Source organism: Melanostigma gelatinosum (assembly GCF_949748355.1).
Source record: "Melanostigma gelatinosum genome assembly, chromosome: 9".
NCBI classification, from domain to species: domain Eukaryota; kingdom Metazoa; phylum Chordata; class Actinopteri; order Perciformes; family Zoarcidae; genus Melanostigma; species Melanostigma gelatinosum.
Window position 1 is genome coordinate 21,232,074 of NC_136642.1, and position 17,800 is coordinate 21,249,873.

Sequence of the window (17,800 nt, forward strand, 5' to 3'; positions counted from 1 at the left end):
CGCATCATCCGGAGAGGACCGTTTTTATCAGGGAGGCTGGCCGACAAATAACACGGAACTGTAAGAAAGCTGATCGACAATAAAAGGAACATTTTAGGATTTTCCAGTTGGATATTTTTTTTTACATATTTAGCCAATTGCCTGTATATATTTTCTTAAAGGATACTGGTCTTCAGGGAAGAAAGTCAGTTCACGATTGTTCCAGAAACGCGAGCAGATCCAACGCAACTGACCGGGAATCAGCCAAATCCAGTGTCGTTATGCAACTCAAATCATTTGCACTTGTGTAGGAAGTGTCCTGCTGTTTCTTTCCGAGTAGCTGGGCTTCTGTGGTGCTTTCGAGGGCAGCTGGGATTACTGAGGCCGGTCGTTCATTTCGGTGTGTGTGAGGGGGTCGGGGGGTAGGACCATAAGTGGACGCTCGGTCGTCGAGGCTCGACTCCACGGAGGGAAAAGATGTCGGGTCAGACGCTGACGGACCGCATCGCCGCGGCGCAGTACAGCCTGACGGGATCCGAGGTCGCCCGAGCTGTGTGTAAAGCCACCACACATGAACAGACACCTCCAAAGAAAAAGCACCTGGAATGTGAGTTTTCTATTAGATGTCTATAGATCTATATATATATAAATCTATAGATCTAACTATCTATCTCTATAGCTCTATCTTATTATGTGTCCTTTCAACCCTCCCATCATCCATCCTGGTGTGCAACTAGGCCACGCTCCAGAGCCATGATGGTTGCCTCCCCCCATCCATTCCTGTGTGTTAATGTGCTTCAGGGGTGGGGGGGCATCGGCCTCAGTGTGTGCTCACATGTACATGCATATACAATCACCCACACACACACACACACACATTATGCTTGAGGCATCCACTACTTTAATTCAGACTTTAATTGAACAACTAACCAAACCTATTACCTAATCACAGCAGGGGTTCTTCCCCCCGTTGTGGCAGCAGGTGAGCGCCAGTGTGGAACCAGAAAGGAAGCCACAAAGCCTTAAAACCAGGCACTTAAGCCACACTGACTGGAGCCTGTCTCCCTGTTGCCCCACTGACAAATGCATAATTGAAAGTGTTTTTTGTTACATTCAGGCCTTTTCCATCGGCTCGTGTTTGATAGCACAAAGAGGTGTGGGGCACTGCAGCATATATCACTGACTTCTTTTTTTTTTGTCTTGGTGCAATTTGTTGCTTTGTCGTCTTATCGCTGACTACAGAACAAGGGAGGGAGATGATGGAGGGTTAGGGCGCCAATTCAATTTCAAACGCTGGGAAGGAATGTGGAGAAGGCCTATTAAACGTTTGGAAAAGGGCTTAGTGCGAACACAAATCATAGATATGAACACTTATCGACTGATCGATGCAATGTCATGTTACAGTCAATATCCCCAGTGAGCATCCTGACATCAAGTTGATTCAAAATATCAAAGAATGATGCGCTAACACACAAATGATAGCCTGTGACAGTGAGTGGACGTAAGGACAGTGATGTTTAGGAAGGTGAACAGTGTTCGGGTGCTGGTAGGGTTTGCTCTGGATGCACTTGAACGCAGCATCTCACCAAATGGAAGCTTACTACTGGATCCGGGGTTTAGCTTTTCTAATAGCTCATTTTGTGTTCGCTGATATGTCACTGAACATTTTAGTTATGTCCAAGGCTTCACATTAGCCCAATACACTGAGTAAGACCCCACCACCCTTATCATTCTATTTAACATTGATTCATATCATGTATCATATCATACGTCTGTTTAAGGAACATTGGCAGTCAATTAGTGAAAAGCAGGCTAAAGGATGAGTAGCCCTGAAAAGGGAGTGTTAGCTCAGTGTACCGTAACTTTAAGCTAGCAGCATTTCGCTTCGAGTGCTTCTAACGACGTTAACTTTAAAGTGTTGACGCACGGAAATATCTGTATTCTCAAATGTAAAGACATAATAACGCAGGATGGACTTGAATGATAACACCGAGGAGACCAGTTCAAAAGGGTAGCGGTGAAGGAAGCAAAAGGAATTGACGGTGGAGACCAGAGAAGAAGATACCGGTACTTTGAACTTGAACCTCGTGCGATTATATTAACAGCAGGCGACTGTACAGACGACCTAGTTACAGCAGACATGAACTGTGGTATCACATGATGAGAGCCATCCTAGCGTCCCACCGTCATCATCTCCTCAGTATGACATCCGAAAAAGACGGCAGCAAGTTCAACATGGCAATCTCCAACCCAGCGGGAGAAATCGATCCGCCCGTCTGCTCGTGTCCAGACTGAAAAACTCAAAGTGAATGATGAACCGTGTTAAATCATTGCACGGCAAAGTGGAAAGATCGCCCACTTGCCAAAGTTTGTGTCAGCACTTTGTTGTGGTGAGTTTTAGAGGAGGCACTGCCCACCATCGCTCTCTCAGCCTCCAACAAAGAGATTTTTTAAAAGTCTTTCACACATTGTGTTGCAATTTGCCTGTACTTAAAGTGAGAATATGTATCTGTCAAAAGAAGATACAACTCCAACCTCTTACTAGTGAAACGTTGATTAGAACGAAGACAGTCTCTTGCATATTTCCTTACACACAGAGGTTTAGGTATGAACATTAGCTTGTAGCGGTTAGCACACTTTAGAATAGACAGCTATGTCATTGACATAAGTAAGTCACTTTGTTGACTTTTTTTCTTTACTTACCGTTTGATTTGCATGTCACAAATAAACATGACTTTGTATTTAAAGCAGCAGCTTTAAGATAATCTTGGGAAATGAAGGCAAATTCAGTGTCTTGTTACCCTTCAATTGCCACTTGGGGCCACAGGGCCACTGCTCAGCAAAAGTTAGCTTTGCTTAAAAGCTAAATACGGAGAGGAAAACTCCAAAGTAACACGAATAATTTGACCTGATTACCATCTTTTAATCCAAACTCGGGATCCCGGTATTGCTGTTTGCAATGTTGTCAGGGGGGCGTGGCCATTCGGAATGCTTGACTATTCTGAGCGCACCAGATTGCTTGGCACCCCAAAGTGCTGCTCACAGCCTTCTCGAGAACCGCCCATCACGCAGTGATTCCAGGAAAGTGAAGAAGAGCGGTTATGATGTCAGTGTTTGCAACCAGCAGTGAAAGGGACCTGCAGTCAGTGAGCTGCTGGCGTCATTCCGCAGAGCCCCGAAGCTCCGCCCCTACTGCTGCATGGACTCTATCGCTTGTTTATTCAATGGAAATAAGTCATGTGACTTAATTTCGATATCCTGATGCATTGTAGTACCGCGTGCACGTTTGTGTATTCTATTTGTAATATATCAAGTCACACAAATGCAGAGATTCCTTGCTTTATAGTCAGATGCCGAAACAGCTCAGTTTAGTTAAGCTAAAAAGGCATCTTGGGTTTATTTAAATGGGAAGTCCTTCAGTTTAAGCAGAGTAGAGGTTTGCTTGATCATGTCAGTGAGCCGCTTCATAAATAAAGGATTTGCAGAAATATGTGAAAAGGTGTATTAACGTCGCATGAGAGGAAGTGCCTCGGGGATATTGTCAGCATATCTAATTTCATCCACGGCTGACATTTACCTGATGTGCTGCTTGGGGCGACCAGAGTCCAGCTCTTGTTTTGTGTGACCACCAGCAGAAATATTCCTGTTGCTGAAAGCTGAAACCTGTTGCAATAGAACATCCACACTATCAACAACATCACCGCCGTCAACACACCTTTATGTACAGTCCTATTTCACATAGAGGAGAACAAAAAAAGACCCGTAACTACATTATTCATTACATTACATGTTATACACAGTATTCAGATTGATAAAAACTGCAAAACAAATCATCATATTTTCCTCAAGCGATGAGTCATCTTCATAATGAACCTCTTATTCCACTTCAAAGATCTTCCCATCATGCTAATGTGTTCTGCTGTTTGCACATAAACCACTCAGGTGCATGGACATTCTGACTCTTATTAATGTCATTTACACATTCCAATTATATTATGGAAAGATGTTATCGATTGCTCTCTTACTTATTAAATCCTTGTTTTATTCCATATTCATGGGCTTCTGGTTGTAATCTGAAGAGAGCTGCTACTTACATTCAGGCTGATATGTGACAGTAGCAGATAAATTAAGAAGACTAAAGCTCAATCTGACCGGCGTTATCGCAACAATATGGAGCATGTGACATCCATTCACCTAACTACGACGTTTCCAAACAACTTTTAGAGAAATAATGTGGTCTGTTATCTTAGGCCTAAACCCAGGCAGGTCTCGACAGATCCGTCCATGATCTAAAAATAATCTCTTCTGGATTGTTCCACTGCTGGCCACATGTGTGGCCTGTTGCTCAGCTGTGGTCTGTTGCTCAGCTGATCTAGTTCATGTGACATCCAGAGAGCAGCAGGGCAGTAAGCTCCTCATGCTGTGACCCCGAAGCCCCAAACAGAGACAGAGAAAACGGGAGAAAATCTGAAAACAGGGAGCTTCTCGACGGTTTCAGGTCTTTCAGCATCTATATGCACCATAAATAGAAAACTTCTGTGATGCAGGTATGAACAGACATATGTTTAGTCTAAAACAAATCTTCAGAGACAGTTTTGTTAAAGGGAAAGATTAACCACCTTTGTATCGAGATGTCCATTTAGTGATGATGTCCATTGAAGCATGCGAATGTATTGCTGAGTTCTTCTGCTTGCGGAGCCTTGCCGACAGAGCCTACATGTACCAGGATGCATTGCACGCAAGCTACCAACGCCCACCCAAAACATAGTGTAGCCGAGTTGCACCTAAACGTATGCCGATAATAAAATACAAACAAGGAGGCTTTGTGTCCGAACCAGCGTGAAACAAGAAGGAAACATTTCTTTATTATTGCACATTGTCATCAGCAGCTCATTACAGCTTAGTTTCTCCCGTTTTTGCCTTTCACAATAAAAGCCCATCTTCAGTTCACTCAGCATCGCTCAATGGTCACCTGACAATGGTCCCATCCACATACAAGGTGGCGATTTAACCCTTTCAGGTTCAGGATAGCGGACTGTAACCAAATGGTTTGTGTTTTCTGGCGATAAACCGCAGACAAATAAAGGCCAGAAGAAAGAAGCAATCCCAGTCGTAGCACAATAATACTTATGTGTCTCTACAACACACATTCGCTATTTATTTTAGGAGCCTGACAGATGATTGCGATACAGATCAGAAGTCCTCTGAACTCTTAAAAGATTTGAGCTCAGGCAGCAGCACAGATTGCCTGACGCCACACCCGGCCCGAGTGTGTCTTACAGAAGGCTCTTGATAGCTTACTGGCTGCACGTGTGAGTGCGTGCGCGGCTTCACATGCACAGCGTTGCAAATGTTTGCCACATGCCATTGGCGGCATCTCTTGTATCACTTGTAGTGCCGTGTAGTCCCGTTAACTCCCATTAACGGGACTTGGTTGATTACAAAACATCTGGCAAGTGCCTCAATTAAGTCAACTACGAGCCTGAGAGCTTCATTCTGCTGCTGCAGGACAGTGGAGCTCTGTGCTGCTTGATTCCTCACCTAAAAACAACAGCTGCCAAATGATCACTTTGGTCAATGGGCCCATTTTTGTTATCACTTCCACCACGAGGCGACTTGAGTGTGCGACAAGCTCCATTTCCGATTTCTCCTGACTCCGAAATATAGGCGCTTGCAAATGAGCACTTGAAGGCAGCATTCCTCTTGAGCTGCTTCTCGGAGTGAATCCAAAGGACCCGGAGCCCGGATCAGAGGATCAGTGTAACAGGGTTTGAATGTCTGCCAAACGAAGACAGGCCCCAACTACCACTTCTCCTAATAGCCTCCATCTCTCTCTGCTCATGTCGCCCCAACCTCTTAATCCTCCCGCTGTTAAGAGACTTCATAGCTTGAGGGTTATCTTTTCTAAAACTTTGTGCCATCATTTTGGCCTCCCCCACTGTGTTCAAACCACACAGACATTTTTTTTATCATGTAAGGAAATTGTTCATGGCTCAGATTCTATCTGGCTGCAATAATTATCACCAGCTCTGCTGCCGCTCTCAATCTCGTCACTCCAATTAACGGGTTTTTTTAAACAGAGATGTGATTATACTCTGCTCAGAGCAAAGGCAGGATACACAACCTGCTGTGTGTGTGTGTGTGTGTGTGTGTGTGTGTGTGTGTGTGTGTGTGTGTGTGTGTGTGTGTGTGTGTGTGTGTTGGCAATGGGGGGAGGCAGGATAAGCAGTGAGAAACACAAACAGCGTATAGACTCCTCTTTTGGCTGCTAAGGTGCTGTTGCCACAACATGAGTCACCATCACTGTGTTTCCATATTTGAGAGGCAGACTGTCTCCCTGAAATGGGGGGAGGGGAGGAGTAAAGTTGCATGTGTGTTAGCGGTACATGTTAAGTGTTCAAGTCATTTTCTGCAAAGTCTCTATCTGATACTTTTATTGTCCTACATATAAGGTGGGGCGATGTGGACAAAATCTTCTATTACGATTTAGGTCATATATCTACGATGTAGATGTAATGACATAGCATGTTTTCTGGCAAATCAATAAATACATAGTCTGTATGAAACATGGTGTTGTACACTCTTAAATATTTGACAAATGAAAACTGAGTAATTTCCTATTTAATTGAGAACGTCAGTGGAAAATAATCAGTTATTCTGTGAGATTTGTGTTTGTGTGCTCGCTATTATCAATTTGGACGACGCAATTGTGTATCACAATATCTCTGTACATGTTGTACATTTTTACATAATGATTTCATCACAATATGATTCCATCGAAAGATTATGAATTATCGACCAGCCCTGCTTACGTACTGTAACATACACCTGCACAGTTAGTAGAGCCAATCCAGGTAAGTGCAAAACTATACAAATATTATACAGCTTAAAATTTTTTCTATGGTGTTGAAACGAATAGTTAGACATTTAGATGATCAGATTGATACAACACAAATATAAAGCTACAGCCGGTTAGCTTAGCTTAGCTTAGCGTAAAGACTGGAAACAGGTAAACGGCTCACTATTTAACACGTTATAACTCACTTATTTATTCTGTTTGTACCAAAACTTCTCGTCCATCTCTGCAAGAAACAATTACATAACTGAACGGTCTCAGCCGTGTAAGCACTGGTCTTAAAGTTGCAGTAGCTGTTGCCACGGGACATATCAATTAACAAAGAAAAACTTGTTATAGCAGTCTAGAAATATCGAGATTAAAGGTATCAAAATGTGCGGAAAGCCTGTTGGAGCATAGACTCCTATGAATAAAACATTGAAGTTAAAGTTTTCACATTTGTTTTTGCATGCCTGAAAAAAAAGAAAGTAAAATTCATTCACGCACCTCCAGTCGCCGACCCAACGCTGTCAGTGTGGATATATTCATTGGAACTGCTGCTAGTTATTCCTTCATGCTGCTTCACAGTTACAACCGTGTATGTTAGGACAGGTTTCCAGTGTGCAAACAGGCAGCAGCGGGACATCTTCAACGCCTTTATGACAGCTCGCTGAGTTGAAACACAGGAAGCAGCAACATTTCAGTTGGGGTTTATTGACATCGATCAGCAAAATAGGCCTTCACTGGCTAAGATCTCCTTCGAATGTAATTTCGTCTTGCGCAAACACACATCGACAAGCAATACCGTGTGACCAAAAAAAGAGATGGGTTAGACTTGTATTTAGCTTTCCTATCAGTTAGTCATAACCAAAAAGCTGCCAGGTGTCTGTAATCAGGGTACTACTGGATGATTGGCACAGGTGCAGCATAATTAGGTCAATTCTAACAAAGTTCTATTCTAATTGTAAGAAAAAAAATATAGAAATATACATATACATATACATAATAATGCATTTTATTTGTAACACATTTCATTTAAAAAAAAATCTCAGAGTGCCACAGAGCCAGTACATAGTAAAAACACAGTAAAAAGCATAGTTAAAACATAGTTAAAAAAAAAAACGATAATAAAATAAAAACCAGTGAATGAACAGAAACACAAAAGAAATAACTGACAGTGACTTAGGTCAGAAAGGCTTTCCTGAATAAAAAGGTTTTTAGGCCAGTTTTAAAAGAGACCAGGGTCTGTGTTGCCCTTGGTGGTCAGGGAGACTGTTCCACAGGCGTGGAGCTGCCGAGCCAAAGGCCGGTCGCTCATGGTGCAGAGCTTGGTGCTGGGGACCCGGAGGAGCGAGCTGTTTGATGATCTGAGGGTGCGGGTGGAGATTTGGGGAGTGATGAGGTCTTGTAGGTAGGGAGGTGCATTTATGCATTTGTTGGGAAACGTAAAGGAGCGTGTTTGGGTCATCAGCATCTAAGAAACTAAATTCTTGACATCAATAGAATTATTGATGTAAGTAACAATTATTCATGATTATTAATAATAACGGGGCACCACCCTGCGAACAGGGACCAATAACCAAACGATAAAACTAAGTCTCATAATTAGTGTTCACTCATAATGTCAACAGTCTGAGTACTATTACACATTCAGAGTGAAAGTGAAGGTTTAAGTTCGAGCACAGACCACATATGCAGTTATTATCACAGTACATGCACAAAGTAATCACAGACAGCTGCTCTTTAAAATACAACAGAGTTTATTAAGTTCTAATACGAATGATCTAGTCAACTAATATCTAAACTAACAACAACTATACATTCATGAGCATGCTATCTAAAATCAACAGACTATTGAAAAGAGGGGGGGGGGGGGGGTGTGTGTCTGTGTGTGTGTGTGTGTGTGAGAAAAGGGGGGGGGAGCGAGGGAACAGCTCAGTGACGTAGTTGGGACGTGGTGACGTCTCTCATGCGTGAGACCCAAAATGGCGGAGAGCCACAGGAGACCCGGCGTCTACATGTGCTAGTAGCTGTTCAGCACGTAGCTAGATTAGCTCAAAGCTATATGTGTGTGCGAGTTAGTAGAAGGGAAAGGAACAAAACAAAATTAAATAAAACAAGCAATTACGATCCTCTGCGCCGCGCAGGAGTACGGAAGATTGCTCTCTCAGCCCGGGGAGAGAACAGCGATTCTTTGTCTCAGTCGGCGGTTCTGACCTCCTGAACTGATGAGACGCAACTTCGACCTCACTGCGGCTGTTTCAACACAGATCACAGTAGCATGGAATACACGCTACTTCGACACAAACCCCAACGATCTCAGCGATCGTTAGTGTCGGCGATTATTGAGCATACACCTCGTTATAAAATGAACAGTACTTTAAGCACACAAAACAAGATGAAATAAACACAAATGAACTCTCTCTAACTCTGCCCAGACTCTATTTTGCCTTACGGTACGATGCAATCGTGGCGATTGAGGGGAGTTCTTCTGAGCTTCGGTGGGCTCAGACTGCGGGCCACGAGAGGTATGCTCTCGATGGGAGCGAATCGCTGTCGTCTGGAGAAGGGACTTTCGTGTCCTTATGGCCGGAGCAGATGTGGAAGTTTGAGTCTGTTCCACAGCGAGGAGGCCAGAGCACGTGTCCGCCTGCTTTATACAGTCGACACGCTGCAATAAGAAATCTACCAAGACTGGTTTACAATTGAAAGGAATTTAATCCCACTGATGCAAGTACAGTATTTACAGTGAAGTACACTATTTCCATGAAATATTAAATCAATAAAACCCCGTTTGCAAAAAACTCAACTCAGCTCCTCAGGTATAAAACCCGTCCGTCCTCTGAGAGCCATCACGTGAGAGAGAAAAAGACTTGAAATGAAACCACCCACATCCGTTCGAAACACCTCCTCTTCCGTTTATCCCAATTCCTATTGGCTAACTTCCAGGAGTGTATTCGCCTGTCTGCCTTTCTGTCCCTGAGTTTACTAACACATTCAATGACTGTCAGTTATGGTTTAATCCCTCTATGATAAACATTCCATATAATAGATAAGACTTTGCAACTTTTGGCAAAAGCTTCATGTCTCAAATTCTCCATCTAGCTGCTTATCCTAAAACACTTTATGCTTATCTTAATTATGCATTTCCAAAACACTTATGATTATGACTAATTATGAATTATTAATTCTTAATTCTTAAACACTTTTATTATATCTACTAAACACAGTTCTATGCTAAAATTTCTTACACAGACGAGACGCTTGGTGAGGGTGGAGGGTGTGAGCTCTCTCTCTCTCTCTTTCTGAAGAAGTCTTGTCTCTTCACTTCTGCAGGATTAAAAGGGTTCGCTTCCTGGATGCGAACAAAGATAAAATAGACAGTTTGGTGGATTCGGCCAGCGAATATAAACTGTTAAACCTAGGAAATTCACTCCCTAATATGAAATTCCTTCAGAGGAGGTTTGCTCTCATCAAACCACAATCAGGATGAAACCTTTGCTTGCAAAAGGGAAGGCCTGACTCTCTTTGTTCACAGCACATGTTGAAGCCATATGGTGAGACCCCAACACATTTATGTGGGAGTAGTAGGACTTTGTAGTCAATCCGGAATGAGACAGGGAGCCAGTGTAGGGAGTGCAGAATGGGTGTTATGTGCTCATACTTCCGGACTCTCATCAGGATCCTGGCAGCGCTGTTTTGGATGTATTGCAGCTTCTTGATGTTCTTGGCAGTGATCCCAGTGAATAGTGAGTTGCAGTAGTCCAGTCTTGAGGATATAAAGGTGTGGACGAGCTTGTCTGCATCTGACAGGGTTAAAGTGGGGCGGAGTTTGGAGATGTTTTTGAGATGATAAAACAAGGTTTTGCACAGGTGTTTTATATGGTCATTAAAGGACAGGTGTGGGTCAAACCTAACTCCCAGATTAGTGACTGTGGAGGCGAGGGGGATGACCTGACCGTCGAAGGTGAGATGAGTTATGGAGGATGACTGAACCTGGTGTGGAGTGCCAACAAGGAGGGCTTCGGTTTTGCTACTGTTTAACTGGAGAAAGTTGTTGCTCATCCACGCCTTCATCTCCCCAAGACAGGAGGTGAGACATGACATGGCTGCAGAGGGGCTTGGGGCAGTTTTGATGTAGAGCTGTGTATCATCAGCATAACAGTGGAAAGACATCCTATGTCTGCTGATGACACGACCGAGGGGGATCATGTAAATAATGAAGAGGATGGGGCCGAGGACTGACCCTTGCGGAACACCACAGGAGACAGGGAGCAGTCTGGACTTGTATCTTCCCAATGACACATATTCAGTTCTGCCTGAAAGGTAGGACTGAAACCACTTGAGTGCAATTCAATTCAATTCAATTCAATTAATTTTTGTATCGCCCAAAATCACAAATTACAAATTTGCCTCAGAGGGCTTTACAATATGTACAAATTTGACATCCTCTTGTCCCGGAGTGCAGAGTCTGATAGTCCAATGGTGGTATGGAGGCGCTGTAGGAGGATAGTGTGATCCACTGTGTCAAATGCAGCAGTCAGGTCCAGGAGGATGAGGAGTGAGGGTGATCCTGCATCGGCTGTCATCAGCAGGTCATTCGTCACTCTGAGCAAAGCTGTTTCAGTGCTGTGGGCTGAACGAAATCCTGACTGAAATTTTTCAAACAAGTTGTTGTGTTTGAGGTGGTCCTGAAGTTGAGAAGCAACTACCTTCTCTAACACTTTGGACAGGAAGGCGAGGTTGGAGATAGGCCTGTAGTTGGCTAGAACCTCCGGGTCCAGGGTGGGCTTCTTGAGAAGGGGACGGATGACAGCAACCTTGAGTGCAGGTGGGACACAGCCAGACTGAAGGGAAAGGTTAACAACTTTGGTGATCAAAGGACTGAGAGTGGGGATATGCGATTTGAGCAGAGCAGTAGGAATGGGGTCCAGGGTACAGGTACAGGGTTTCATTTTTCTGAGGATTTCCTCAACATGGCTCTCCTGAACCTCAGCAAGATGTAGAGGAGACAGCACACTCGCAGATAAGGTGTTGGTATCAGAGGGAAGCATTGATGGAGAGCTGGACATCAGAGAGCGAATGTTGTTTACCTTGGATCTGAAAGAGTCAATGAAGCTGTTGCATTGCGCCTCTGTAGCCTCAGTTGAAGAGGATGGTTGTGGTTTCAGGAGATGATTTATGGTTGAAAAAAGCTGTTTAGAGTTGCCAGGGTTTTTATTGATTAAGCTGGAATAGTACTGTGAGCGAGCATCTTTAAGGGATTTGGAGTAGGCCCTTTGATGCTCACGGAAAGTGGACAGTGAGCCCAGAGTGTCTGCAGCGTCGTTCCAGAACTCGCCCAGCTGTTTTTATTTTCCGCAGCTCATGTGTGAACCATGGAGCGGAGCGTGAGAAAATTACCTCACGTGACTTGACAGGGGCATGGAGATCAAAAACACTGCTCAGGGATGTATTATAGTGTTCCACTAATTCATCCATTGATGCAGAGGCTGGGCAAGTGATGAGCTGGAGATCCGTGGTCATTGTGGCTGAGTCAATATTTTTCCAGTTCCGGAAAGACATAGTACATAGTACATTATAGATGATTCCTCAGCAAGTTCCTTATCATATACCGATATGGAACATAGTCCAGCTCTTCATTCAGGACTGGACTCGCAATGACCTTTAACGTGTATCTCCTCCCCTCTTCATGACCTCCATCCCTACTGCTTTGAGTGAGTCCGGGTTACATCCATGCTGCTGTTTGTAATGCTTGGCCACAGGGTAGTCTTCACTTCCTGTGCCAATTGCATATTCATGTTCATCGATTCTCTCTTTCAGCTTTCTTTGTGTTCTCTGGTTTCGTTTGTGTGTAAGTAGTATCATCTGTCCTGCACCTTGTATGTAGCCTAAAATCAAACCTCATTTCAGTGAGAAGCAACGTGTGTCTTCTGTATCCTCATATTGTAAAAAAACAAAAAAATAAATCTCATAAATTTGCCTGCAACTGCTCTGGGGGGAAAAAATGCATGCTGCACACAGTTTAAGTATGAGTCACAATATAGGGAGAGAATAAACACCTTCTCTTTCTATTCCCTCAATTGGTCCTCATGTTTCCCTTTTTCTTCCTCGCCCACTCTGTCTTTTCACCACCACTCTCCCTCACCTCTGCCTCTCCTTCCTTCTTACTACTATGCGATGATTCTGTGCGGCTCTTGCCTAATGGCGAGTCGCGGTGATCGGAGGAAAGCCAAAGGAGGTTGATAAAAAGGGCTCAGCATGCACCGCAGTGCTGATTTCACAGTGGGTGTCCATGAAAGACCCAGAATGCCTCTCTGCTGTCAAACACGGTGTGGGAGGGGGACTGTCCTACCAACAGTGTGTGTCCAGATTAATGAGCTGGAACAAGGACCCCCCATACAGCTGATATCAGACCATTATCTACTCTGAATCTGAGCAGCCGGTTCAAATGGATTGGCTTCTCCTTCCTTAACTCCTCCCACCTCTTGCCATGCCTCTCAGTTCTTTTTTCTGGTGTTTTTCGGAGGTCGCAGTTGTGTCTGCGGGGGGTTTATTGCACTTTAAAATGAGCAGAATGTACACGCTGATGCTGCTTGCCACACCCAGAATAAAATGTAGGTAAACAGTCCTGTGTCCTGGTATGCAGGTAAGCAGCAGCTCAAACGTTGAAGGGCCATGTCTACACCCGGGCTGCATATCAATAATGCAGGGAGGCTCAGGTTTCCTACTGTTTTATTACTCCGCTGCAGTTCTATCTCGAGCCCCGACTTTGCAATAAAAACAAGTGTCACAAAAAAGTTTCCTCCATTGACTGAACCAACAGATACAAGGAACCCTGTGGAGACGTCTCGGTAGTTTTACAAAGTTTGGAGAAAGCCTCTGAGAGGGACTGCGGTTGGACCTTCACTGTTTGGGGAACAGTCGGTCGCTTTTCATGATGATATGATAGTGGTAGTCATGAACATTGCCTGACCTCTAGACCTGCAGCACAGTGAGGTGCTTTTTATTTTTTTAACTTAGATTATTTGATCACTTGTGCAAACTTTAGACACCCCTGGTAATAGCTCAGATCAAACATTTCTTCATCTATGCACCTGACTCTGAGGCTCTATGAATTTATTTTGGATCTCTTTAAATAGTTTTCAACCTTTTCAGTAGGTTCTCAGGAGTTTATTCCATATTTTGCCTTTTAATGGGTCAAGATAAATGGAAGGGGAACATATCTCGTACCACAAAGATGATCATGCATATAGGACATGTTGTATTTGAATAGTTCTGCAGCTTCCTGTGCTTCTTTTTGACTTATTTTAGCATCCAAACAGATGCAGATTAGTCCCTTTTTAAAAAAAAGAAGCCCAGCAATCCAGAAAATTTGTCTTGGCTGCACCATTTATATCTGTTTCTGTCTCCTCGGAGTAGAACCTGTACCCAACAGAAGTACACAAGCCACAAGCGAGGAGTTTTTCTATTCAGACAGGTTGGGATTCACAGCCTCATGGGAGGAGAACAGCTTACAAGGGATGAAGGGAGCTAGAGAGGATGAAATGAATGTAGCTTACACAGCAAAAGATGCTTGACAGGTGATGCTCAAAAAGAAGAGTGGCTGCAATTAGGTTATGTTTTTTTCTTTGTCTGAGAGTGACGGTTAGTATACATTAGAGCTGTAGGAAATTAGTAGGACAATTGGAGTATTCATAGGAAGTTTTTTTTATTTGAATATCTGGGTGGTTTTAAATGTTTGTTTATTCGTCTTCTTCTGAATCTTATCTTATCGCATGCTAACGCGACTTGCTAGCTTAACAGTCCGACAGAGCGACACCTAACGCTCAGGGATGCAGTGATGGTGCCCTTGCATAATAGATAGCGGAAGAGGAAGAGAAGGCAGCATGACATATGCGGCCAATGGCAGACCTATACCTGCAGACTACATCCGGTGAATCCAGCTACCATACAGAGAACACACAGCTGTTAGCTGACTAGCTAGTATCACCGAGGCTAGTAACGGCCAAGTCAGGTAGTACAAGCGCTAGTTATACTAGCTCAGTTTTGCCAAACTTTTCTGTCTCCCTCACTTACGCTACCTACACCAAGCGTCTTTAATGTGAGAGAAAACAATTGTGTTTTCACAGCTAATCATTTTGCTAACACAGGGGGCGTTATTCTATTATATCTGTATACGATGCAGCATGGAGCACCAACAGCACTTAAGTCAGGTTAATGAATCTGCTTCAGGATTTTTCAATACGGAATGGAAATGAAGGGTTGGAAAAAAAACATCCACAAATCTGAAAATGTATAAGCTGCATTCAAAAACATATCTGTAGGTAAAGAGCTAAAACTTGCAAATTGGCTGGTGTGAATCTGTAAGTGCGAAGCTCTTAAAATTACAATAAAATCCATCTTGCCACGTCTCCATTATTGGTTAATTTCAGTATCCGTCTTTGAAAAACATGAAGAGTTTGAGTGTTGCTTTGTGCAGGCTTTGCCTATATTTAGTTTGCTGGACAACGCTGCTATCTGTGTCCACCAGCAGTAGCAGCAGCTTGTGTGGGACGCCAGCTTTTTTCCCCCCTCAGATGTCACAGCCATCCTCCACAGTGTCTGGATCTCAATGGCTTCCTCTTTGTTTGGCTGCCACACCACATTGGTGGTAGCTACGCGGGAACAGAGTGCATTCTGGGTCTATTTTTTTTTCTTCTTCCTTTCCCCCTGTATGTTGCTTGAGGCTGAGAGGAGCTATAAATGTCCATCCTGGGGGAGGGATCCCTCCTCTATTGCTCTCCCACAGGTTTCTTCCTCTTTCCTCCCCGTTAAAGGGTTTTTTTGGGGAGTTTTTCCTGTTCTGATGTGAGGGTTCCGGGACAAGAGGATGTCACATGTGTACATATTGTAAAGCCCTCTGAGGCAAATTTGTAATTTGTGATTTTGGGCTATACAAAAATAAATTGAATTGAATAAATAAGCACCGTGCTTTCATGGTCCATGTAGCTCACCAATGCATCACTCATGCAGCTTGGCATTGCACTCTGCACTCTTACACATAGAGCGCTTACTGAAAACACCGATCTCCATGTTTACGAGTCACCTATTCAATCTCAATCTATATGAAAGATGAGACTATATAGACAAAATTGTATTGAAAACAACATCAATGCATGAAAGGTATTACTGAATATTTATAAGAATGTGTTGCTGAGTTCAGCGCTGTGTTAAGGCTGTTATGACTCACAGGAATCTGGCTTTGACTGGGTGACCCCTTATCAGTTTGCTGCAATGGGAGTTTGCAACTGAATATGTTTTCAAAGGACTTTTACTGCATTCTCGATGGCACTGAAAATACGAGAGCCTGTTGCCTAGGTAACCACCTTGACATGCCCCCTTTGATGCTTTTAGGTACATTTAAAAAAGAAAAATCTATCTTTGAAAAATATGAGGAAGATGTTGCATGTGCGTCATGCAGGCTTGCGTATATGCTTATGCGTGTCCTGCGGTGCGTGCGCGCCGATAGCAGTTTGCCTTCAGTCGCACTCACAGTATCTCTGATATCACTTACAGTTATTGACGTGTTAAAGGCTGCTGTTTGAAATCGGAGTCCTGTCCGGTGGGTGCTGTTGGGTGTGGCAGGCGCTGCGGGGCAGCCTGATGTGGTGTTCAGTGACGGTTATCTGACACTGCTGAGGTCAATAGAGCACAAGTCCACAATGTGAGAGGAGAAGATCTCAACTGTGTGAGCCTGCTGAAGGGACGCCTTTACAGGTCTGGCATCATTCAATCATTTCCTTATTGTCAAATGAAACAATAAATAAAATCAACAATGCATTAGTCAATCAATAGATTCCGCTTTCTCTCCCCTGTCTTTGGCACTCGGCTCTGAACCCATCGGTTCCTACTGAAGATATCTTTGAAAACAGGTCGCAAGTATGTCTTTTTAAAAAAGACCAAAGCATTTCTTAAAACAGCTGTGTGTGCACAGCATTTGTCTTGCAAATGTCAAATCAATTCCAACAGGAGTGCATTTGTTGTGGACTATTATCGGCTGGTGCGGAAAATAGTCAGTGAGGGCGGTGCATGTGGGATTGACTCAAACTAAACTACAGTTCCCACGTTCATTGAAGAAACAAATGAGAAATGTGCAATAGTGTTAATGTGTTTTTAGCCATGCTAGCAGCATGACTTTTCATCTCGTACTTTGGTCTCATCTTTATAAAGTATACAGCTATGGTGTACTTTGACATATTCAATAAGCATGGGAAAGTCTAAGGTCTTGTTAAAGGATAAGTCCAGCATTATTTTATGTTTTCTTTATTATTATCAGTAAATAGGATAAAAACAGCAAAAACCAAGCATGAATCTGTCTCACTAAGAAGTACCGTCTGCGTATCAGCAGTCTCATACTGTGCTTCTCCCCTAGACCGAATCAGAAAGCAATTAAAAACACATACAAAAGCTATAGGATTGCATCGAGTGACAAACACCTTCATCATAATAAACATAAGCAGCACAGTTTATACCTCGCCGCCCAGCTACAAGACAAACACCATAAAAAAGGCACCGTATCCCTGATGCTGCTCTCCAGAGATCGAAATAGTAGAAGCAGAGCACGAACCCACACTGGCCATGTTTACTCTTACGAACAAATATGTCACTTGAATACAACTCCTGTGTGTGTTGTTGATCGTTGTTGTAAAACAATAGTGTTCTGGTGTGGTGTGATAAACTGTGGCTACATAGGACATATTTTGGAGGATTTATTCATTGCTGCTTGCTTTTGATGCAGCGACTCTCCCCCAGTGTCGGCTTGTAGTGCTGTATCGTTTCAGTTTGGGAAAATTGCACCGGGCATTTCATGCAAAACGGATGAGGCTGCATGTTGTGCATGCATTGTGTCAAACAGAGCGCTGACTAGGTGGTTGCATTCTGAAGCGTGGAGTGCAAGTGTCTGTTTTATTTTCTGTGTAGATGTGCACTACACGTTTGCATGTG

At 43.5% G+C, this 17,800-nt stretch overlaps 1 protein-coding gene across 1 annotated transcript in view; it reads left to right on the forward strand.

Moving 5' to 3' along the window:
- Positions 1-66: 66 nt before the first annotated feature.
- The window catches only part of snap91a (synaptosome associated protein 91a), a gene marked incomplete at its 3' end in the record, with an annotated part of 34,983 nt that continues 17,249 nt past the window's right edge, over positions 67-17,800 (forward strand). Inside the window, exon 1 of the mRNA XM_079275059.1 lies at positions 67-586. Coding sequence (XP_079131185.1) covers positions 457-586 — 130 coding nt within the window. The 5' untranslated portion in view covers positions 67-456. The remainder of the gene's footprint in view (positions 587-17,800) is intronic.